This window comes from Accipiter gentilis, chromosome 10 (genome assembly GCF_929443795.1).
Source record: "Accipiter gentilis chromosome 10, bAccGen1.1, whole genome shotgun sequence".
Lineage (NCBI taxonomy): Eukaryota > Metazoa > Chordata > Aves > Accipitriformes > Accipitridae > Astur > Astur gentilis.
Window position 1 is genome coordinate 36462234 of NC_064889.1, and position 23931 is coordinate 36486164.

Consider the following 23931-nt stretch of genomic DNA (forward strand, 5'->3'; position numbering starts at 1 on the left):
ATTCTTCCTTTTTAAAATAGCTGCTAAAAAATTTGTGTGCAGCAGACCATTTCTGTCTTGTGAGTTAATGGATCAATTTCATCATTGTTACAGTAGAAGCACTCTAGTGCACTTTATAAAAAAATGTTTAAATAACAAGAGATTTCACAAGGCTGTCTTATGAGCCTCGTGAAGTACCCTAGGTTCAGTTTCCTAACTTTTTCAGTTTTGTTTGCAAAAATGTTTAGTATTAATGGATGGCTTATTCTGTTGACTGCAGAAGCAGAGCAAAGTGATGAGCAGCTTTATCATGAAATATCACAGGTAAGTATATTTTAGTGTTTACTAGAAAACAGTTCTGCCTTTGGAGAAATCTGTCCTTTTAAATTCTCTGCAGGAGATGGGCTTCAGTTTAAATTGAAGAAAAAAAACTTCTCTTGCTTTTTACTGCTTGGCATTTAATTTTGTTTTGTTTTGTGCCCTGTGCTATAGTAAACCTTCCTCTATTTAAGAAAAGTAGGTACTGCCACTGTGTTGGTGAATTGAGCTTAAGCTTTGTCCTTCCAAGTGAAAGGACATCACTTTTAATCTTTTAGGACATATCTTTTAATCAGTGGCCAAGGGACTGAGAAATAACGCTACCCTGGAAAGATCCATTTTGGTTCTTTCTGTCATGTTGTACTATTGCATTTATGAATAGCAGGGGTTTCTTGGCAATTTCATATTTCCTTCTGTTTCCTATTTTCAGTTCTTTCTGAGCACCTTTACACATTTTCTGTACAGTCTGTCATGGTGTTGTGTTCCATTTCTGTCTTTTAGTTTGGTACTTGAGTGGAGGCTGCAAATTATGATTCTTTAGTTTAGATTTCTTGGTTACATAGGTCTCTGCAGGCATAAACTGTGAACGTCACACTGCAGGACATGCTTTTTTGGCACTTCTCAACATATCAATTATGTAGATTAAGCTGTCATTCAGACTACTGATAGCTTAAGTCAGGGACACAGTTTTTGACCAATGGTGGAACTGTTCTTACTCTGATGTTGTTGCATGTGGTTCTTAATTGTCTGTGTTGCTCTAGAGACTCTAAACAGTGGAATTCCATGCCTTTCTTTTCTTTTCATTTTAGGCAAATGTGATTTGTATAGTATATGCTGTTAACAACAAGAATTCTATTGATAAGGTATGGTAACCCATTTTATCCAGTTATTGCTTGAAATGTTACTTGTGCACTGTTACTTGTTGGCAAGCTGAAAATGGCAAGACGTTTAAAATGCATAAGATGGTGTTTGAGCTCAAGTTGTTAAGAGAATGTACAGATGTATTATTGCTTCTGGTCCATTTCAACATCTGAGTTTTCAGTCATTTCAGTCATCTTTGAAAGTTGCTCATTAATCAACTCCAGTTTTCATTTGTTTCCTCCTTTGTGGGTAAATATGTGCCTTCTTGGGAAAGAAGCAGTAGCAGTTATAGTGGAACTTGTGCACAGTTCAGTTACATTAAATTTGAAAATGTATTTTTCATGTTTGTTTTTAAACCCACTTTAGGTAACAAGTCGATGGATTCCTCTCATCAATGAAAGGACAGACAAAGATAGCAGGTGCATAAGTAAAGATGAGAAGTGTGAATTAGGCTGCACATCGATGGGTGTCAATGGCCAGTGTTGAGGATGTTAATTGTTTAAGAAAATCAAATTCTAAACTTAAAGTTTATATAAGAAGTCCAAGCAACAAGAGATTTAAAGTATGTAGGTCTGTTACATATGCCAGCAATGCTATTTATTTTGAATTTCATGGGCAGCTTTTACCAGGTGTGTTTATATTTGTTATGGTATAACTAGTTTTGGCTACATGGTCTGTATAGCTTTTCCACTGATGCTGGTTTTGTATAATTATAATATGATTAGTAACTTTTGTGTTTAACTGTGGTTTTTGTAGTATCAACAAGAAATACATTTCTATCTAAGTGTGTATCAAAACAATTTACTTAAAACTGCTATTGTTTAGTTTTGCCTATAGGCTGCCAGTGATATTTAGTTACATCATGAAGATAATATAATGGCTTCTGGTGGGAGGTAGAATGCTAAGTTAAGATAGATCTTTTTATCCCTGTGTCTTTAAAGCTCTTAACCTTTTTTTGTTTTCAGGCTGCCTCTTATATTAGTTGGAAACAAGTCTGATCTAGTGGAATATAGCAGTATGGAAACTATCCTTCCCATTATGAATCAATATACAGAGATAGAAACTTGTGTAGAGGTATGCAAGACTTTCTGAAGTTAGAATGAGTAACAAAAAATACATTCTTGCCGAGCATGTGTGGCAACTTTTTAATAGACAAGGTGATTTTTTATTGTTGTTGTTCAAAATAAAATATTTCAAATATAAGTAATTATCATGGTGAGTTTATATGTTATTTTTCCTTAGAGAAGATTACACTGTTGTATAATCAAATGTTACTGTCAAGTTCTTCTAACATTTAGAGCTACCTCACATCCTTGCCTTTTAGCAAGTGTTTTAAATTTAAGTCAGACAGATGTCTGCAAAATATTAAAAATTGAATTCATATGTGTGGGTTAGCCCCCCCCTCCCCCCAAGTAGATACAACTTTTTGATTTCTCTGTTCTTGGTATGACAGCAAATTGTAGTGAGACCTCCTTTATTACTGAACAGGTACAGGGGCTAGGTGTCTTTTTTCCAGAACAGCACTGTACCCACAAGAGGGGGCTAGATCATTAAAAGTTTGATGCTTGCTTAAATTTCAGAAGAAATCACCAAATAGTCAAGAAACTAGCTAATCCATATAAGGATTTCTCTTTCAGTGTTCAGCCAAAAACTTGAAGAATATATCTGAGCTATTTTATTACGCGCAGAAAGCTGTTCTACATCCTACAGGTCCTCTTTATTGCCCAGAGGAGAAAGAGGTATTTATAAGTAGATTCTAAGAACAAATAATATGGGGGGGGGGGGGGGGGGGAGTTAATCACTTCCCTGTTCTTTCCTCTTCAGTGGATTTTGCATTTCATAGTGTGTTCTGTTACCACCACCCTACCCCCAAATGTCAAGCATTATATTCCAGAACCATGGTGATTGTTTTGTGTTGTATTAATCCGATCTGTCTTTCCTTTTCATTCAAAGCAGTGAAGACAGTTTTTTGTTGCCCATGTGAACTGCTAAGTAAAATGAGAAGCTTTGGTAATGGCTTTAAGCCAAATGTAACGTGAACAAAATCATGTGTTCAATTCAGTTCTCCTTTAGATATACATTTCACAGTAACTCTATTTCAGGGAAAGTACTCCAGACTTGGCCTGGTTTAAGGAAAAGAATGTTTTGAGCATCTTGTGAGACTTTGGCAAAAGGGATAAGAAACAAGTGGTGTGGCTGGTTTTTAAGTATCACAGGTAGTTAGCTGACCATATTAGAACAGGAGTATATTTTTTTAAAAAACATTAATTTCATGGGCAAATACAAATAAGATCTTTAAACGTAACCCTTGTGTAGTATTGGGCAGTAGGAGAGTTGCTTTAATCGTAAATATTTTGTTAAGTAGAGAACCAGAGAATAACCCTGTTTTGATTTCTTCCATCAGAATCATCTTTATGAGTTAGTAATGTTGTGATAAAATTGTTGTGCTGAAATCTTTTTGGTTTTCCAAAACCAATCTCTATGCAATCTGTGTGACCTCTATGAAGAGAAGAGTCCATCATCACTGTAGTTGTTGGGAGAGAATTACCAGTGTGTGTTTTCCTTCACTCGGAAGGTATCCTAGCAATTCTTTTGTCATAGAGATAGTCCATAAGATCAATGCTTTGCCTGGTAGATGAATGAGCCCTGTGAAGATTTTCAATATTTGATGTTTGAAGCCTTCTGAAGTCATAGTTGAAATGGTGAATAGAGATAGTGTGCTTGCTTAGAAAGAGTTGACTGTAGTTCTAGAGCTGTTTATTTTTGCAAGGCACTGGGATTGCAAGGCCTTGTTTCTCCCCCAACCCCCAAATGTTTGGTGAGGGGGGGAAAACATTCAGTTGGTTTTTTTAGAGTTTTCTGTAGCAATAAGACTGAATTTAGAGAATTGATTTTTTTTTTTTTTTTAAATAACTACGTAGTGCCACCTTCAGCTTGTGAAGAGCTTGAGGTTCTTCTAATAATTGAATAGAAAGATATTTAATGTGGAATAATTGCTTTAAAATCATGGATATAAATTTTCTAGATCAGGATTTTGTTTCCTCTTGCTTTTTATTTTTGTATATGTGTGTATGAATGTCTCTATTCTAAAAACGTAAAATGAAGGCTAGTATTTGTTTTAATCTGATTGAGCTGCCTGATGTCATTCAGTGTAATCTTTTTATATTCAAGCCTAGAAAGATACTGAACTTTCTTCTATTCCTTAGATGAAACCTGCCTGTATTAAAGCACTCACTCGCATTTTTAGAATTTCTGACCAGGATAATGATGGTACTCTCAATGATGCAGAGCTTAACTTCTTTCAGGTAACTCTTTTGCTTATCTTTTCACCATGCTTAATAGTTGAACTATGTAATTCTAGAAAACAAAGTGATTTATTTTTGAAGGAACAGTAGTAAGGTGAATTCTAAGAGAACCAGCTCTAAATACTAAAAGTATCATGTGCAGCATAAAAGAGTGGATTTGTAAAAACGGAAGTGGTATTGATTTTATTTTTAACCATTGTTCAAGTTTTAGTTCAAGAGCAAAATAAAAAAAAACACTATTCAAGTGTACAAGCCCCAATGCTTCTATTTAGAAATAAAGTTTATACACCTTTATTTCCAGTAAGAAATTGGATTGTCCTTTACTAGCTTATCAGAACATTAAGGCTGCATTTCATACAGGACATGCTGTTTGTCCAGCTTAGTAGCCAGTGGTCCTAACATTCTCTTTTTGTTTTTTTTTTTGTTAGAGAATTTGTTTTAATACACCACTTGCACCTCAAGCTTTGGAAGATGTAAAGAATGTAGTCAGGAAAAACTTAAGTGATGGAGTTGCGGATAATGGATTAACGTTAAAAGGTAAGCCCAATTTAACTCTTAAAAGATGTATCTTTATACAGTTGTTAATCATTCTTACATAAAAAAGCTAGTCTTTTGGAATATGATCTCTATCTTGATTCTTTTAGACTATAAGAGCTGGGTGTGGTGGCAGTATGATATCAAAGGATTATTAAAATGGGGAATAATGGGGCGAATAAAGTAAGGTCTGTCTTGTTGTTACAGAGCTTGGAATCCAAATAAGTGTACTGATTCAAAAGAGATTGTCTCCTAGATAAATCTGTATCTTGTCCCTAAGCTCACTGTCTGCAACACTTGTCAGCAAGGTGTGGTGTCTGTCAACATTTTAACAGCTATGTTGTACAGATTTGCTCAGAGCATATGGCAAAAGTGAAAGGAGAAAAAACGTTTTCTTTCTGAGCATCACTGTAACTGCTTTGCTTGTGGAGCTTAGGTGTATAACAGGATGTGTGAGAAATTGTAAAGAGTGGGAATTTTAAGGCATAGCCTTACTAAACAGTGACATCTCAGTGTTCATTAAGCCCTGGAAAGTGCTAAATAAAAATCCTACCCAGTTATTTTGGTACAGGAAAACTAAAGGCAGTCTTCTGTGAGACTATTCTCCAGGCTTCTTGCTAAGGCTTACCATTTTATCATACAGATAAGTTCCTCTAAAATACTAGTACTGAAAGAAGCAAACAAAACCAGAAGAAACAAGTGGGTTGTTTTAAGGAAACAGTTCTTTGAGGGATACTTTGACAAATAACATGATTTTTGAACCTTCAGTCTGTGTAGATAATGCTGTAATGTCACCCAGGAGCTTTAAAATCTGAATGTGTATTTCAAGCTTTTTTTGTTTTCAGTCTGATTCTATTAAAAATACTTGTAGCAGATAAAGCACTTCAGAGCCTTAAGATTTCATCATTTGATTTTTAGGTTTTCTTTTTCTACACACACTTTTCATTCAGCGAGGAAGGCATGAAACAACTTGGACTGTTTTGCGTCGATTTGGATATGACGATGACTTAGAGCTTACACCAGAGTACTTGTTTCCTCCGTACGTATCACTTATTTTAGCTTTCTTTAACTTCAATGCATTTAATTTATGCTGCTTCCTGCTTTGGCAGGAGGAAAGGGTTATTGTAGTGTGTTTATTTAACACGTTGTTACATCAAGTATCTCCCTTACTTTATGACCTACCAGCCAAAATCTTTATGACCTACCAGCCAAAATCTTTATGTGACTGAAAATTACAAAGGAAGAACTCCTGTCTCTTGTGCCAAATCATGTACTGCTATCTCTCTTTATAAGAAAGATGGCAAAAGAGACTGTTCATAAAAAACTGGAACGTGAATCTGAGCAGTTGCTTATTGTATGTGGCAGCAAATTAGAAAAGGCTTGTCAGTATTTTCATAGCACTTGAGATCCTTTGAAAATCTCCAAATTAAAAAGTTAAGAGACCGACTAACTCTGTGGCTTCTTCTAAAAAAATGTAACTGCGTAATTTTCCATTTAAAAAACAAACAAACAAAAAAAAACCAAACACAAAACCCAACCAAACAAAAACCTCATTACTATATATATACACACATATATATATATATCATGTAATATAAAGATGCTCCTAATAAAAAGTATGTGCTTTGATCCCTTTAAAGATAAATTATTAAAACTAAATGCAGAGGTCAAATACCAAATGTTGTAATTCAAAAAGTCTGTATTTTGAGTTTTAATATTCTCTATTTCATAAACACACTTAACACTTCGTGTATTTGTTTTCAATAAACAGGCTAAAAATTCCTCCAGACTGCACAACAGAATTAAATCATCATGCATACTTGTTTCTTCAAAGTATTTTTGATAAACATGATTTGGTAAGCTTTTGAGTGTGTGTGTGTGTGTCCTTATGCTGAAGAGCCTTAGTTTGTTAGCAGTTTTGCTAGCAAAAAGTATATTTTTGTCATTGTGTCATTTCATTCACAAACTGGCTCTGGCTTAAGCTATGCAGTCAAAACTAGCCTGCTATTTATATTTCTGTCTGCAAGGAGAGTTGGCAGTTATAGTTGTACTACCAAATTTTTTTTAACTAGCTCATATATTTAGTCTTATTTAAAAACAAGAAAAGAACAATGATTAAAAAGAAAGCAGCTCGGTTTCTTATAGCCAGTTTCTTGAATCTTGCAAGCATACAGCAAGAAAATACCAGTTTAGAATAGACATGAATTAAGTGGTTTATGTCTGATATTGTATGCTTGTTTTCAGGATAGAGATTGTGCTTTGTCTCCTGATGAATTGAAAGATCTGTTCAAAGTCTTCCCTTATATGCCATGGGGACCTGATGTTAACAACACTGTTTGTACAAATGAAAGGGGGTGGATTACATATCAAGGGTTTCTTTCTCAGTGGACGTAAGTGTGATACTTTACCCAAAGTTCTCAACTACTAAAATGTATGATAATGCATTTGTAGATTCTTCTTGAAAATCTAGTAGAAAGAGTAGAAGTTTAATAGTTGAAAATTGACCCAAGCAGTCACATTTTTACACCCATCAAGTGGCCTAATCTTGAGACAGTTGTTATAACCTGTTCAGGATTTGGCCAGTATTTAGTGTCTCTTCAAGCTGTGGAAATCTCCCTGAATGTTGTCAAAATATTTATTTCTGTTGTTCTACTCTTTAGAGCCAGTTTGAATAATGATGTTCAATAATGAGGTATTTTTCCTGTTGAAAATACAGAAAATGAGGAAAACATTATTTGCTGAGGAAAAAAAAATACAGTGTAGGCTGATAAGCCTCAGCAAGTACTGCCTTCATAGTGTTTTGCTGGCTATTAAGACTGGTAAAGTTGTCACCATTTACCTTCACAGTGCTTTGCCCTTCAGTAGTGCCAGGAATACTTCTATGATGTCAGTTTGGAGATAGGAGGAAAAGATTGTATCAGTACTGTAGAGAAGTGGTATCACAGATGCTAACAATTTAAAAACCTCTTTTTGTCCCCTCTGCTAGACTAACCACATACTTAGATGTACAGCGTTGCCTGGAGTACCTGGGTTATTTAGGCTATTCAATACTTGCAGAACAAGAATCTCAAGCATCAGCAATTACAGGTAATAAAAAAAATAATTTTGGTGCAACTTAGAAATTAAAATTTAGAAATCTGCTCAAGAGTAAATTGCTTAAACAAATGGTCTTTTTTCACTTATATTCTTCTTTACTTTCTGCTCAATTCAATCATTTGATTTAATATTCTTTATTGTTTTGTGTGCATTTTAATGTAAGTGGACAATTATTTCATATTTTCACATACATACATGCATGTACATCCTGTGAAAAATATTTGTGTTTTTTCAAAAGTAACAAGAGATAAAAAGATAGACCTTCAGAAAAAACAGACTCAGAGAAATGTTTTCCGATGCAATGTTGTTGGAATGAAAGGCTGTGGGAAAAGTGGAGTTCTTCAGGCTCTTCTTGGAAGAAATCTAATAGTAAGAATCACCTATATATGCTTTTGAGTTAAAGTCAAACAGCAAAATCAATTATTCTTAGAGCTTTGCTGATTATTACTGAGTTTGGAGAGTTCTAGGAGGGAATATAGAATTACTGAGGAGGGGGGGCTGGTGGTGTGGTATTTATTTATTTATTTTTAGCAAATAGATAAATGGCTATTGCATGCAATAATTACTTGTACATTGTGGTTTATAGCTATGAAGTTACTTGCAAAATGAAGCACAGATTACTGTAATTTCATTCATTAATAAATGGAGTAAAACAGCAGTTCAAATCTAACTTAAAGGGGCAAGTTGCTGTGGTCTAACATGAAATTCTGCATTTTCAGAGACAGAGGCAAATACGTGCAGAACACAAATCTTACTATGCCATTAATACAGTCTATGTATATGGACAGGAAAAATACTTGCTGGTAAGGTCGCCTCATTATTGTTTGCATATGACTGGTTAATCTTAAAATTCCGTGAATTATTCAGAGCCTTCTGCAAACAAATTTCTGTTTTAATTGTGTTGTCTTTGTAAATGTGGATTTTCCCCCCACTCCTTTTCTGGCTCAAATAACTTCTGGGTTTACATGTTGTTAATACTTTAAACTAAGCCTGTTCAGGACCTGTTATTATTGAAACCTTGACCTAAATTGTACAGAACTCAGTCCATTATGTTAATGCTGAAGGGCATCACATTATAACATATGATAAATTATCAGCAAGCAATCTGCCTATTCAGTAGAGAAGAATCTGTCACATAGGGTGATTAGGACGGCTAAAGTTAATCTTCAGTGGGTGAAATACTTTTTTTAAAGCTTGTTCCACTGTAGTTTTCCTTTATGATAATATGATTCTTTCTTTGTTTTCCAAGATCTAGTCCTCTGCTCTGTGGTTTTCCTCTGTAGGATGAATGGCAGTTCCTATGGTTATCTGAGACTTTGTGTTAAAGTAAATGTAACTTTTTATGCTGAGGTTGTGATTGCCTGCAGATGTGATGTTAACAGCTCACATGCCTTGGCTGTATGGTAAATTCCTACTATTTCTTTTTTGTTAATTCTGCCTATAGTCAGTCCATTAGTTCTAAGGATACATAAAAATGAGCCATAAAAATTGTGAGAAAAAAAGTAAGTTATAAAACTCCTTTAACTGCATAATGACAAAGCTTTTCTCCTTCTCCAACTGTCTTCTTTTCCCAGCTACATGATGTCAGTGATTCTGAATTTTTAACTGACGCTGAGACCATATGTGATGCCGTCTGCCTGGTATATGATGTCAGTAACCCGAAGTCTTTTGAGTACTGTGCCAGGATTTTTAAGGTTTGTATAATTTATATACACAAATCTTTACATTTGTGTATCTTCTCAGTGACAAAATATTCAGTGTCAGTTACCGGTCCTGTACATAAGTTCTACTGTTTAAAAGACATTTTATTTATGAGTGCTGGTTATATATGGCTGATGCATTAAAAATGCAGTTTTGTTACTCACACAAACTAATGTCTACTTACTTGTCTATATAAAATATTCTGTTTCTAGAAATGCCTCACTTCAGTCTACTGAATGTATCTTAATGTTGCTGCAAACAGTTCAGCTTGGGCTGTTCTGGGGTGAATTTACCATATAGTGTTTCTTTCACTTTTTTCTTTAAATTTGCAGCAGCACTTCATGGATAGCAGAATACCATGCTTAGTGGTAGCTGCAAAGTCTGACTTGCATGAAGTTAGACAAGAATATAGTATTTCTCCTGCTGAATTCTGCAAAAAACACAAAATGCCTCCACCTCAAGCCTTTACTTGTAATACGGTTGATGTGCCGAGTAAGGATATCTTTGTTAAACTGACAACTATGGCAATGTATCCGTAAGTACTTGAACCGTTATATTTTTCATATTGCATGGGTCACTCGCAATACCACTGCATGTCATTGTTAGTCACAAGGATGGAACTGCCTCACTGAGATATAGCAACAGAGAGATGGAAGTGACTTGAGTAGAATCTTCAAATTATTTCAAATTGAGAAAGTTGGTATGTATCCAACGTATAAATCAGTGTCAGCTATTGTTGCTAAGGTATTTTTTAAAGAGTACACTACTTCATCCAGTTTGTCTTGCAAATTCCAATGAATATGTAGGGTTCTGTTCTGTCCTTACTGTGGATGCATAACTCAATATGTCAATATTCATATCTTGGTATTTTTGAGAGACTTGTGAATAAGCTGTGCTTTAATCCTTGTTAATAGCTCAACTTGATAGTTGATTACAAGTAATGACACTCTTTAGTGAACAACAGTTCCCCCAATGCACTACTTGAAGCCTTTTTTTATTTTCAGGGTGTTTACTACGAAGTGCTTCAGTTCATTTATCTAATAGATCTTATTTTTTTAATAGAATTGCTGTATAAACACCTTTTGGTCTTCAGATAGAAGATACTTAAGCTCACGTTCTTCTTCACTACACACCTCACTGTTGCTAAGCTCACTTTGCATCTCTTTTTTTGGTGGGTGGAGCTTTTAATATGGTGTTGAACTACATAAATATTACAGCAGATGGAGTCTAGTATGACAGCTGACATTTGCTTTAAATTAAATAGAACTAATGTCACTTTCACCCAAAATAATAGGATTTATTTTTTAATATTTGAAACTGAATTTATTGAATTAGATTTGTAAAGTTTTTGTTTTGTTTTGTTCTCCTGTATTTATTTTGTAGCGCTGGAATACGGGGAAACCACTAAAGTGTAGCACTGACCAAATGTCTTGTCATATCAATATTCCTGCTTCTTCCTTAGTTTTCAAGCATGTGTGTTTGTTAGGGTGGGAAAGGTAGGGGTAACTGTCACTTTGTAAAGTGTGCATTCAAACTGGTAGAAAATGTGGCTTACTTTCCTTTGAAAAAGGGGTGTTATCTATTGCTGTGCAGACATACTCAGAAGCCTTTAGAAGCTTTCCTTACAAACTTAAATAAATTCAGCAAACGTTTTCATTCATGTTTGTGCTTTGCTATTAAGATCTGTGTATGGTGGTAATGCCAAAATGTCTAAGACGTAGAACATCTAACCTTAAAATTCTGCACAGCTGTAGTTGTACCCTTGCTTCCCCAGTGTATTTTTTTTCTCCTCTCCTTACTCATTCAAATGTACCTTTTATTCCTAAATCTCTCTTGGTTGTGGCACAGTCCTAATGTGCACCTGATTTTATGAGCAAGATTTCAACTCCTGTCCTTCTGTGTGTTTTCGCAGCCATGCCCGGTTACGCTGTATGTGCGCCTGCAACAGGTGTACATTTTGCATCTGTCAGAACTTCCTCAACTCAGACTTGCTGCAATCTGTAAAGAACAAACTCTTCACTGCAGTTCTTAACAGGTCCTTAACTTTATTTACTAGGTACCAGGTGTGCTTTTAAAGTTTTTTTTGAAAAAGCAATTGGTAACCTTATATACTGCAGATTTTTCACTCCATATCCACTAAATAGGCAGATACTTACTTTTGTATTTGTCATAAAATTGTTGAACTTTGTTTAACTTGAAAGTACTTCTGGTCTTTTGAGCTTAGTCCAGTGATTTCTCTGAAACATCACCAATTTGGTAGTTGATTCAGGCACTTAGTGATTGCAAAAATGCTGTGGAGAAATTAGGACTGTGTTTTTAGGGAACTGATAATGGACATTAAGTAGTGTCTATAAATCTGTGTAATGTGTCTCACTTGAGACATTATAGGTTTGTTTAGTATTGATTAGAGGCAGTGCCTCATAGATACCAGTTACACAAATATTTTCATAAAGGCACAGCTTGACTATAGCAGCATCGTATAACATATTGTATGTTTATCTTTGCTAGTTGTTTGATAGTTGGGAATTCATAGAATTTCTGTGTGTGTGTGTTATGCCTGGTTTGCACAGAGTGGGTGTTTTGTGTAAAAAATCTTAGAGTTTTTAACATCCAATTCCTCTCTGAAGAAAATGCAACATGTAAGAAGTGGTAAATGGTTAAACACTTGCAAACACTTTGGAAAAAGCAACTGGTAAAGAGAGATAACTGGTTTTCAGCATTGAAAACAGTGCTATACCTTGTCTTATGTGTATTGCAGGCAGTTTTTGACACACATGATTTACTAACACCTCAGCACTTGTCACCTCACCCCAGTAAATGGGAGTTCAAACCGAACAATTTTTGCAGTGTAGTGGTTCTATCCTTTATAGCCTTCTTGGAGGTGTATATGATAAATGTGATTCTTGGAGGCAACTATGATAAATGTGTTTATTTGAAGGCCATGGTTAGAATATCTTGACATGCTGCTTGTCCATGTATGTTACTACTTAGTTTACTGTTTTCAGATGTAGCTGCTCCAAACAAGAGTGGCTGTATCCTTTAAATGTAAGTTACGCACACATAGGAGGCCTACTGATAACACCCACCTACAGTATTGAGCATCTTTGTGAAATACCACTTTAATACAAGGCAAAAGTGTTAACAACAGAGTGAGAGTTCAGAGAAGGGTGATAAACTCATGAGCTTAGGACAAGACTGTAAATATGAGTGAGATTGTTCAAGCTGCAACTCTTCTACAGCAGTCACCCCTTAGACAAAAAATCCCTTGAAACAGCAATCTCTTAGCATATTGTCTCTCTAAAACTTCATTCAGCAGACACTACTAGAAAATCCCAATTCTTTATTATTCAGGCTGAAATCACCTCTATAATGCATCCTCATTTTGTTGGAATGGTTTTGGGTTGCTATGTTAGCTGTTGTGGCTTGTTTCTCTTTTGTATGGGTCTGTAGGGTTTTTTGAGTCCTGCGTTAGACATTGCATTTCATTCCTCTGAAATACTGTCAAGGGCTTGAGGTATTGCAGTCTTTTTATGAGAAGTCTCGGGATACTGTTGTTCCACACCTTGTCACTAGACAGTGTGGAATAAACATAGGAATCTACTGCTACCTAAAAAAGTCTGTAATTCAAGGTAAGGAGAATTCCTCATAGACTTTTCCACTGACCCTACAGAAAGGAAAAATTATTTGCTAGAATCATTTTGTCTGTAGTCATTCAGTTAGTCACAAGGGTTTTGTGGCAGGTTTCCAGCATGCTCACTTCATCTCACCAATTCTCTTCCTAGTTAGCTCGTCAGAGGTGTTTCCTTACCGAGCACATTTCCACAGTTTATTCAGCATTCAGTACATGGACTACTACATAACTGCATATATAGTAGAGCTGAGATACCTGTAAACAAGAGGGAATAGCTCCTAATTGTAGACTTAGGAGGGTGGAGATGGTTTTCTTGTTTAAAAATGTTAGCTCCTTGGATGCATTCTTAATCTAATGACTTGTGATTAAACTAGAGAAAGCATTTGAATCAAGAAGGATTTTCTGATGTCGTTAGTTTATGTAACTTCTTATTTTGCCTTTACAAAGGCTTACCATTAGGTCAGATAGTTGGGCAAAAGTTTAGATAACTGATGGGTAAAGGAAGTTTCTCAAGAGTACTTTATTCTCCTGATCCTTTCCTATTCTGAAGATTTAGATGGTGGAAGTAGGTAAACTGAAATTTTTCACATTGGACCCCTTCCTGTATTATTTGTTGCTAAGTAATGCTTAAACACTGTTACCAAGGCAAAATAAAATACCACATTTGAACATTCCTACCGTAGTAATGAAAGGAAGAACATTGCCTCTATGCAACTGAAAAACCTATTCATGCCCACCTTCAGTTTCGCTTCTGCGGACAAACTTCAGAGACTCTGCCGAGGGTTTGTAGACTATCAGAAAGGCAAGTTCAACAAATGTGGAAGTTCAGTTTGGAGATGTTTATTGTGTAGGAATGGGATTGTTGGTTTGAACTACCCAGGATCATGTTTTATTGGTTCTTTGAGGAAGAAGGCACTGCATTCAAAGCACTATACATGCATGTATGAGACTTCTTACTATCCTGTAGTATTTTTATATTTTTAATTTGCTCTTTCCTTTAGGTGTTCATTTGTATTTGTCTGGCTGGCACTTAATCTCTTTTTACTACATTGTTTTACCTGTTTTTAAAAGCAAGGTTTCTGCTTATGTCCTTCTAACCCTTTCTTTAATGACAAGCTTGGATTTTTAGCTTGCTTTTTTTTTTAACAACAGAGCATCAATTTTAAGTGTGTTTTTCTGCTTTCTTGGTTTTAAATCATTCACTTGTTGCCTTTTGCTTGTACAGTAGTGGCATTTTTCTGTCAGTTAAATTAATTTAAAAATAAAATAATTCTAATGCATGAGAATTGTGTTGTTCAGTGAGGGAGACTTCTCAGATCATGTTTTTCTTCCTTCTAAAGTTTTTAAATACTGTGGAAAAGAAGTGAAGTTCTACCTGCATATAAAACATGGTTGTTCCAGGAATTATTTGTAAGATTATTTTTTTTTCTATGAAAACCTTCCTTCTGTGAAATTAAAGTTAAGACAATAGTTTCATTTTTCTGTAATAATGGGAAAGTTTTAAGAGTATAACCCAGGATTTGTTTTTCACTGTGCAGTATATGCAGATTATTTTTCAAAACTATAGTATATTGCCATTAAATCTAATTGCAGAAATCTATCTCTATACTTAGGTGTCCCCCAAATTAGGACAGTATAACAATATTTTACTTACTTATTTTCCTCCTTCTCTAAACTGTTTAATGCCCCATACTGAGTAGAAATTTACAAGGCTGTGTCTCCTGATTTCTTTCCAGATAGAATATATTGAATTGGCATTTTACATTATTTTTAGGATTTGTAGATAATAAGATGCACTTGAAGCTTTTTACATTTTAGATGACTAATGTATGAGGGAAAATTCTAACTTCTGGAGTTGGTTTGCATCCTAGGAAAATACGTGCCTGAAGGGAAGCTGCAGCAGCTTGCGCATGTTATGCAATGGTTTTGGAATTCAGTTGCTTATATTTTATTGTTAGAACCTATTGTCTGTCAGAGCAGGCTGCTGCTGCTTGCTGGCTGCATTAACTTGCTTATAATTTTGGTGTGAGTAGCCATGCGACAAGGCGGTTGGCCTCACCTCTGTGCTTTTAAAATGCTTTTGTAGTTAATGCAGGAATGTTTTTGAACTTCTATAGTTAATGTTAAACCTTCCCAGGCTTGGGATTCTTCTGCTGCTGACATGGGGAAAAGTGTCAGTATTGGCCCATAACTCGGCAATTTTCTGTGTGTAACCATGACAGGCATGCTCAGTTAACCTCTTGATAAGCGAATGTTGCAAACTTCTTGTAAGTTGTTAAAGCCTCTTAAAAGTAAGACTGTACAGATTTCAAAGGTCTTATTCAACAAGTGACAAGTTATGTGGCTCACTATTAAGAGTAGGTTGAATAAAAATCTCTTTTTTTCCCAAAACGTGCATTAAAATCTGAATTTTATGCCAAAGGCAAAATTTCTAGACTTTCTTACATACATGGAACTAATTGTATGATTAAATACACACACCAATCTATTTGGGAAGTTTGAAAGCTAGTTATAATTACTAATAAGCAAGAGTTTCAAATACAACTTCATTTATGGAGTCCTAACTACGACTGTGTGTGTATATGTGCACATGTATATGTTTTGCCCTTGGAGAGAATAATTTTTCTAATTCAGAGTTACTGTCTTACTAGCAAGGCAGTAATAATTTCTACCACTGAAAAAACTGGTTTCATAAACACAACTACACTGAAATAAAATTTGAACATTATTTATTGAAGAGGTAGAATTTTTCAGTATGTATTGAGAAAAGTTTTTCTGCATTATATCTACCCTCATGTCAAAGAACCTATGCTGGAAACAAACGTTGATCCTTTTTTATTATTTCAGACAGATTTCTTTCGGTTTTTTTCCCATTAATGGCAGCTAAACAATATTAGGGATTAAAGTTGTAAAAATGGAATTTATGACAGCATAAGGAACATTTAAGGGATGAAAAATTGGAATTTTTTTTCAAAGATGTAAAGCAATTAGACATCCATAGTGTTCTGAATTTCAGTAAGTATTTTTGGAGTTTGGATTTTTGGGCCGAGATGTTCGGAGGGCCCTAATCACTTCTTACTGAAGTCAGTTGATTTCCTTGAGGTTATAAGACAAATCCCTGCCTTAATTTAGTTCCTTTATTTAAATGAAAAAGTCTGTTACTATTAGGCTTAGAAAAGGGATCAGAGTCAATTTACTCTCCCTTTAGACATAAAAAGAGGATTTTATCATGAATGAGAATATTTTAATTGTTTTTTAAAGGATGCTCAGCAACTTTCTTGCATACCACTAAATATGGACACGTGCAGAAGTCAAAACAAGGCAAATTATAGATAGGAATCAGAAAATCTAGATGTGAGAGACAGTGCTTTATGGGGCAATGCAAAAGCATTAATTTGCAATTTTAACAGTGATTTGCACATTTAAAGGGGTGGTTTTTAAATTATACAAATAGTTGGGTATTTGAATTAACCATATTAAACTTGAGAATTGTTAGTGACACTAATACTTATCCAACAGAGCTTGTCACATAATCTATTAAAGTCGTGTTACATAGAAGTGATTTATTTTATATACACAGATAAGTTTTATAATTTACAGATCTGAAGACAAGGGTTTGTATAGTCTTTTACTAAAAAAACACACCACGTGTAGTGATAAAATTCAGTCTTTAATTGAATTATCAACAGTAATGAGATCTTGTCAGTTTTAGGTCTGATGAGTGTTGGACTCATTCCAGTGTGTTTGGCACAGGTACTGTAGCTCGTGCATGTGGTGCAGAGTATTGCAGTATGCTGTGGACACATGGAAGTTGAGGCTTTGGGGATGGAGTGGGAAGAGATTCAGTTGTTTAAGCAGTTTTCTTTTGTCCTTAAAGCAATGGCATTTAGCCACATAAAATCATATATAGTACTTAGCTCATCAAAAGTACAAACTCCATTTATTTCTGTTTTTTCCCCAAGCACTAAGTTTTTAACAACTGCACAAGAATCAGGGCTAGATGGCTAAAAATCATAAATTCTCTGGGCTTTGTTATTTGAGCATATTTGAGATGCTGTTGTTGAGCCATGCTATGAACTGCAAACTGTGCATGTGTGTAATAAGGTTAAGACCCTACATAGATGAGTTGGGGGCCATGCTGTTAGCAGACGAGGAGAGCAGTATTATGCAGCAGGTGCACGCCGTCAACTTTGTAGAAGATTCCATCTTCATGGAGTCATCTCTTGGTCCACGTTTACTTGAAGACAGGTAACAACAGCCAAACTAAGGTGACCTTGCCATTGCCTTTTCCCTTTCTTCCCCTCAGCAAACCACTTGACATCTAGTTTGCAGAAAGTTTGTCAAAACTAGCTGTAGAAGAACTAATGCTTGCAGGAATTCATGAATTTGATCTGTTCCATAACCCAGCGAGATATTTTTAAAACAGGATTAGGATTTTTTTTAGAGATCAGCTGTGTTCTGCTGTTTGTGCACCAAAGAGCCTGTTTGTCAGCATGTGGTATGACAGTACACTGATTATATGGCTTATATTACTCCTGCAAATGTCTACTAAAGAATATCCTAAACTGGTTTTGTATATTTTGATAGCAAGTAACAATTCCTGCTTTATTAAACAGCTTGTATGCTGTAGCTCTGCAGTTTACGCTATATGAACTCTCTTGTGCACCGTGTATGCTCCTTGTACTTAATACTCCTGCAGCTTTCGCTGAGTAACCCATGATGATTAATACAGGCTAAAATACATAGGCTAGTGAAGTTCTGTTGCAAGTTCTATCTTAAACAAAAACAAGCAAACAAACAAAAAAACCCTTTACTATTGTTCAGGAACTTCTTGTGCTTTGAATTATGGCATTTGTCATAACTTGTTTGAAATGGTAGCTCCTGCTTTATGGTAAGCTGTCATACTTGAGACTACTTTTGAGGATGGCTAGCCATGTTTAACTGAGCATGCTCACAGACTTCTTGCAATATTTGGGAGAGTTGGGTCATTGGCTGTCTCTACTGTCATGCAAGATGTGGCTTTTTATGTCATACAGTCACTTCATACTGTTGTTACATCTTGTCTTCTGTTGATGCCATTGTCACTGCTTGTTTCACTAAGCACTTTCTCTTAGCTTTCAGCTTGGTATTGGATGATTGTTTCTATTGCTGTTCTTGTGACTGTACTGGGAAGAAAGGGATTTACAAATGGTCCTTTTGATTCTAGCTTTTGGAAAAATATTACTTGCTACTTGTCAGTAAACTCTTTTGGGAGAGAAGTGTAAGTAGATATTCAACAGAACTGGAAAGTTTTTTCATGGAAAAGCAGAAATATGCAAACTCAACATTTAAAAAAAAAGGATTTTGCTGGACAGAGTTCTCACTATGGATTATTAATTATTTGCTAGCTATTTTTGTTTTCTTTTTATGAATGCTTGCTGGTACTCTCAAAGACGACACACTGCCCTCCCCACTTTCATGACTAATGATCTGCTCCTGCATTTCTCTTCAGCTCTGTGAGCTCTCTGACTTGAGTGAGATGTACTAATGTGATCAGAGCTGCAGATCAAATCCCAAGCTTTTTAAAAAAAAAAAGTGAAATGACCATATAAGTACTCGTAAGGCTGAATGGTAAGCTGCTTGCCTGTGACAAGTGTAGTGATGAATTTCCAAAAGCAGAGTAGTTTGGCACAAGTTGTCTGATACTCCTGTCATGGAATTAACCTGGTTTTGTATGTGTATTGAATTTTAGGCATGTGACACAAGCGGACCTGAAGAGCTCTACATTTTGGCTCCGAGCAAGTTTTGGTGCTACTGTCTTTGCAGTTTTGGGATTTGCTATGTACAAAGCATTACTAAAGCAACGATGATCTGAGAAGAAGCACATCTGGCCCTACCAAATAAAACAAACAAACAAAAAAACTTTTATGTACATTCTGAATGCTTTAAATTCTGCTAGAAATATTTATATATGCAGAGTTACTTTATTAATAATTTGTAATTCATGCATAAGTTTATTTTAAATTATAGCTCTTACTACAGTATTGCATAATGCGTGGAAAAAAGAATTGCATCTTAACAGCCAGCTAAAATGGCTTAACTTGTGAGGCCAAAAGGGAATTTGTTGTAAATAATCTGTACATATTAAAGCACTAAGACATTGCTTCCCAAAAAGCTATTCAAAATACTGTTCTTAGATGCTTCACCATGGTGACATACTAGTATATAGTTGAAATTCATTTTCAGTAGAGTAGGTTTAACTCAAGGATCATACTTCCTCAAGGGTTGCTTATTTATTTCACATTCATCTGAAGTGACTTCATCTTTTTGGACTATAAGCTATACCAGGCAAAACTTGTGATTTTCATTCTTACCTATTCTTTTTACCTGATGAACAAATTTCCCCAAGTATGTATTTCAAGAAAAAAAATCACTGTTGTTGTCCTGGTCTATGATTTTGTATGTTACATGACCAGTGACATCTGATTTTTCTCTTAAAAGGAAAAACGTAAACTTCAAAAACTGCCAGATCAACTTCATATGCTGTGTGTAATTCGTGTTTTTCATTTTCCACTATGTTGTGTTTTATAACCCTTATGAATCAGATGAGCAAATTTGTATATTATAAATGTTTATAATTCAAAAAGTGTTGCTGTTTAATTTCTCACATCTGTTGATCATACCTGTTGAAAGCTGTGTATAAGATAAAACTAAAATAGTACACAGTGCCTATTCTACTGTAGTATATTAGTTGCATGGATCACAGTGCATTCTGTAACTGGCTAGAATTACCTATAGACACAGCTTTTTTATGATCAAGTAAATCAAACATTAATTCCTCATGATGAACCTATTTTTCCATTGCTGGCCTTTTCAAGTATTTCAATAAAATAACTGTGTACTGTGTTTGTGTTTTTCTCTATTCCCCCCCTGCCCCACTTTTTACACTGCCCTGAAAGGTGATCCTTATAAAACCTTGTCCTTTATCTGAGAGAATACTGTCGATGCCTTCAGTTGTTGGAGCTTAAATGTCTTGGCTATGTAGTTTCTTTTGATTTGTCTTATGACTCCATTAGAGGTTTATTTCTGATTTTTATCAGAAGACAAAAGTGACTTCTATGATATTTTAAAGCAGAAACACAAGTGCATAGTCAACTATGAACTTTTTGTTTACTGTCAAGGACAAACTAGAGTGGGAGAAGAAAAAGTACTTCAGTGGGTTGTTTGGGAAAGCTAATGCCTGTCTATTACACTGACCTTCCAGAAAAGTGAGGCAAGAGGAGCTGAATGAGAAAGTTTTATCAACAGAAGATTAGAAAGCTCTCAATCTGTAAACTGATGCACTCTATCTGGAAAATTATTCATTTTCTAAAAGGTTTTTGAGGAAAAGAGGGCTAACATTTTTCTGGGGTGGTGTGTATGCTTTTATATAAAATCTTATCATTTTCCCTGGGAAAGTGATCTTTAGAGACCTCTATATCCTCCTCCCACTAGGTAACTGGAGACCACAGAAATTAGATTTTCCCCACATTAACCTTCTCTTAAGACCTGTTCTTTCAGCCTCTCCATTTCCTGTTCCAGCTCTGTACCCATTTCAGTGGCCTTCTGCTAGTGGACTCACTCCAGTATGTCAATGTCTGTCTTGTACTGGGAAGCCTGAAACTGGATGTAGTTCAGTACGGTCTCACAAGTGCCAGTTATTGAATGTGATTGTGGCTAGTGCTTGTGGAGGGTTTGTCGGGTAGTTGAACAGTATTTCTCACTCGTTTTCTGTGAGATGTCTTCTGACATCCATGATGCAGAAAATAAATGCGTCAGTGTTATGTAGAGCTTTTGAACTGATGACGTGAGCAAGTGCATGTTTTACCTTGTCCCTGAATTTTTACAGTACTTCTCATGAGCTTGTGGTACCATGCAGCAATGGCACAGGAAAGCTGAAAAGTGCATGGTGTGTTCTCCAGAGCTGACAGATCAGTTGTTTTGTGGTTGTTTTTTTTCTTTTGTTTAGGTACAACATGCCTGCCTCAGTAGAGGGGGACCACATTGTGATAGAAAATAAGAAGGAAGACCACCGTGATAGTGTAACTTAATCTGCAGGCCTGCTCATTGGGGCCTATTGATGTTTTACCATCAAAGCAAGCAGGGAAGGCTAGATATTTACATGCCTTGAGACTTTTTTGTTTTCCTAATGGGAAATTCCAATTTAGTAGATCTTAATGCTGCTGATTACTCCCACCACTCTCCCCCCTCAATGCACTTCTGAAGGGGTATTTCAGGACTTCATTTCTCAGAAATGTATCTCAGACTGCCAATGTACTGATGCTAAAGTGCATTTTGAGAGACTGATGGCTCTGCAGCACTGCCTGGCCTGTCTCCGAGGTTGGAGTTCTGGGGAGGGTCTGCTGTTGTAAACCAGTCAGTGGCTGTTGGCTCCAAAACACTTCTAAATATCTGATACCACGGTCTGGATTTACGTTTGGGATTCCCAGTCACCTTCTGCAAGTACTGTCTCACAGAAACCTTTTGAGTATTGTATTAATGACACAGCTCATCATCCGTGCCAAGTACTAGAGCGTTGTAACTGCCGTTCCAACGAGTGGCTTGTGTTTTATTGTGTCATTTGCAAATCTCTCGTATTGAGCCCGTTGCTGTATTTTTCTGTGGGGGAGGCTGGTGCGGACGTGGGTCCATGCGCTGGGCGTGCAGAAGGAAACGCTGGCTCCGGTGTGCTGGTCCGGACCTTTCGCCCATCAGCCAGGCAGCGAGTGCTTTTTGGGGCTTGCCTACCTGAATTGCCACTTTTCTGGAAAAGGGCTGCCGTTAGGGTTGTAAGCTTGCTTCCACTTGAGGGAAAAAGGTGTTCACGGGTGAATATTTCCGTGTTAATGAAACGTGCTTTGTGCTCGTTACCCAGCGAGCCTCGGCAGAGGCGCGTTTCTATGGAAATAGGGAAGCGGCCCTGGCCGGCAAGGCGGGCCTGCCGTTCCCGCCTCTGGCCTGAGGGACCCGGCGCGAGCTGCCGGCAGGGGGCGCGCTGCCGCCGAGCTGACAGGGCAGCGGCTCCGCCCGCTCCCGGCGCCGGAGCGGAGCGGGGGGCGGCTGGGCACCGGCGTCGCTGTGTGGAACGGCCCCGACGGGTCGGCTCAGGTCGGTGCCGGGAGAGCCGCGGTGGGTTCCCTGGGCCGTCCCTGAGGAAAAATGCCGGCCAGCGCTGCGGCGGGTCGTGGCGCGGGGGAGAGAAACGCCCCGCCCCGAGGTGAGGCTCTGCCCTTCCTCACGGCGAGGCCTCCTGGGGCTGCCAGCCTGCAGGTGAAGAACGGACTAGATCGCTACGTGCTTTTATAAAACCAGGCCTTCTCCGTTGGTTTAGGGAGAGAAGTCTGCTCAGACTGAAAGCTGGGGAGAGAGCTCAAGTTCTCTCTGCGGCTCCCTTTGGGCTGGAGGCTGGTGTGCTCAGTGAAAAACTGGGTAGCTGTGCTGCCTAGGTAAGAGCTACGATGTTCACTGTATCACTGGCCAAGATCTCCTGGGTCTTGTGAGGATTATAGTCACTGTGAGGGGAAACCTATTCCACTGGGAGAGCACATAAAGAAGGAAGTCCAAAAAGTTGAGCTGTTGCTGTTGAGTGCTGGCTGGTGCAGCCCAGTCAACTCTGCTCACTCGTGATCTCTTAACAGGGATTTCTTGTCTTTCCTCTGATCCTGTCAGTTTCCTAACAACTTTTTTCATTGCATTTTCCCAAGGCAGACTCCATCTCCTCTTCCTGTTCAGTCTGATGCTTGAATCGCCTGGCTGTGGTATAAAGAGAGGACAAAGATCTAGATTCATCTTCCTTGGAGACACATCCTTCACCCCTCAGCTTTGACCTCCTGTCTGAAAGCTTGTCAGTTCAGGATTAATTGTAAGCATGACTTGATTTTACGTTGGAAATTAACCTTGAGTTACTAATTGGTCTCCATTTGAAACAATTCCTTTAATTTGGAATGAACCTACCAATGTGTGCTGTGACTCCATCAGGTGACAGTTAAAAAGGAGCAGAGACACATCTTACATACTGTAGGGCTCACCTGACAGGAGAGCTCACTTAAGACAACCCCGCAAAAAAGGATTAATGGCAGATTGAATTATTTCCCCAGCTATAACCAAAAAGACAATTAGAACTGGCTGCAACCAATAACAGCTACTGGGGGAGAAGAGAGCTGCAGGTAGAAAGACTAGAGTCTACTTTTTCAGTGCTGTACTTGAAAAAGTTCTAAGTATGACATGGGGAATAGGGAGGGTCAGGAGGATAGTCTTTCAACACTAGTTAGAAATCAGAGAAGAGATTGGGCCTTATTTTTTCCCTCTATTCCTTCTCTTCAGGAGGGAAGGTATCCGTGAATCAGGGAGAAGCCAAAAGGCAACACATATAGTCTAATTCATACTCATCCTAAAAGGTGAACTTGTATTGTCCTAGTCACAAGGAGTATCATTTATACTGAAAGAGCCCTTTGCCACTGTTACCTTTTGGACACATTGGTTTAAACA

General features: G+C 37.0%; 1 protein-coding gene across 5 annotated transcripts in view; it reads left to right on the top strand.

Annotated features, from left to right (window-relative positions):
* Positions 1-20300, top strand: part of RHOT1 (ras homolog family member T1) — a 28187-nt gene extending 7887 nt beyond the window's left edge. The window contains exons 4-21 of one of the 5 annotated variants that reach the window (XM_049812168.1): positions 260-303; positions 1107-1160; positions 1525-1577; positions 2124-2232; positions 2796-2897; positions 4365-4463; positions 4892-5000; positions 5916-6036; positions 6769-6853; positions 7242-7387; positions 7984-8084; positions 8332-8462; positions 8813-8896; positions 9668-9787; positions 10127-10329; positions 11707-11829; positions 17530-17673; positions 19157-20300. In XM_049812168.1, coding sequence (XP_049668125.1) covers positions 260-303; positions 1107-1160; positions 1525-1577; positions 2124-2232; positions 2796-2897; positions 4365-4463; positions 4892-5000; positions 5916-6036; positions 6769-6853; positions 7242-7387; positions 7984-8084; positions 8332-8462; positions 8813-8896; positions 9668-9787; positions 10127-10329; positions 11707-11829; positions 17530-17673; positions 19157-19274 — 1946 coding nt within the window. In that variant the 3' untranslated portion in view covers positions 19275-20300. Of the gene's footprint in view, positions 1-259; positions 304-1106; positions 1161-1524; positions 1578-1634; positions 1721-2123; positions 2233-2795; positions 2898-4364; positions 4464-4891; positions 5001-5915; positions 6037-6768; positions 6854-7241; positions 7388-7983; positions 8085-8331; positions 8463-8812; positions 8897-9667; positions 9788-10126; positions 10330-11706; positions 11830-17529; positions 17674-19156 lie in introns of those variants that run through there. The other 4 variants (XM_049812165.1, XM_049812164.1, XM_049812166.1 and 1 more) reach the window with 4 other exon arrangements.
* The last annotated feature ends 3631 nt before the right edge of the window (positions 20301-23931 follow it).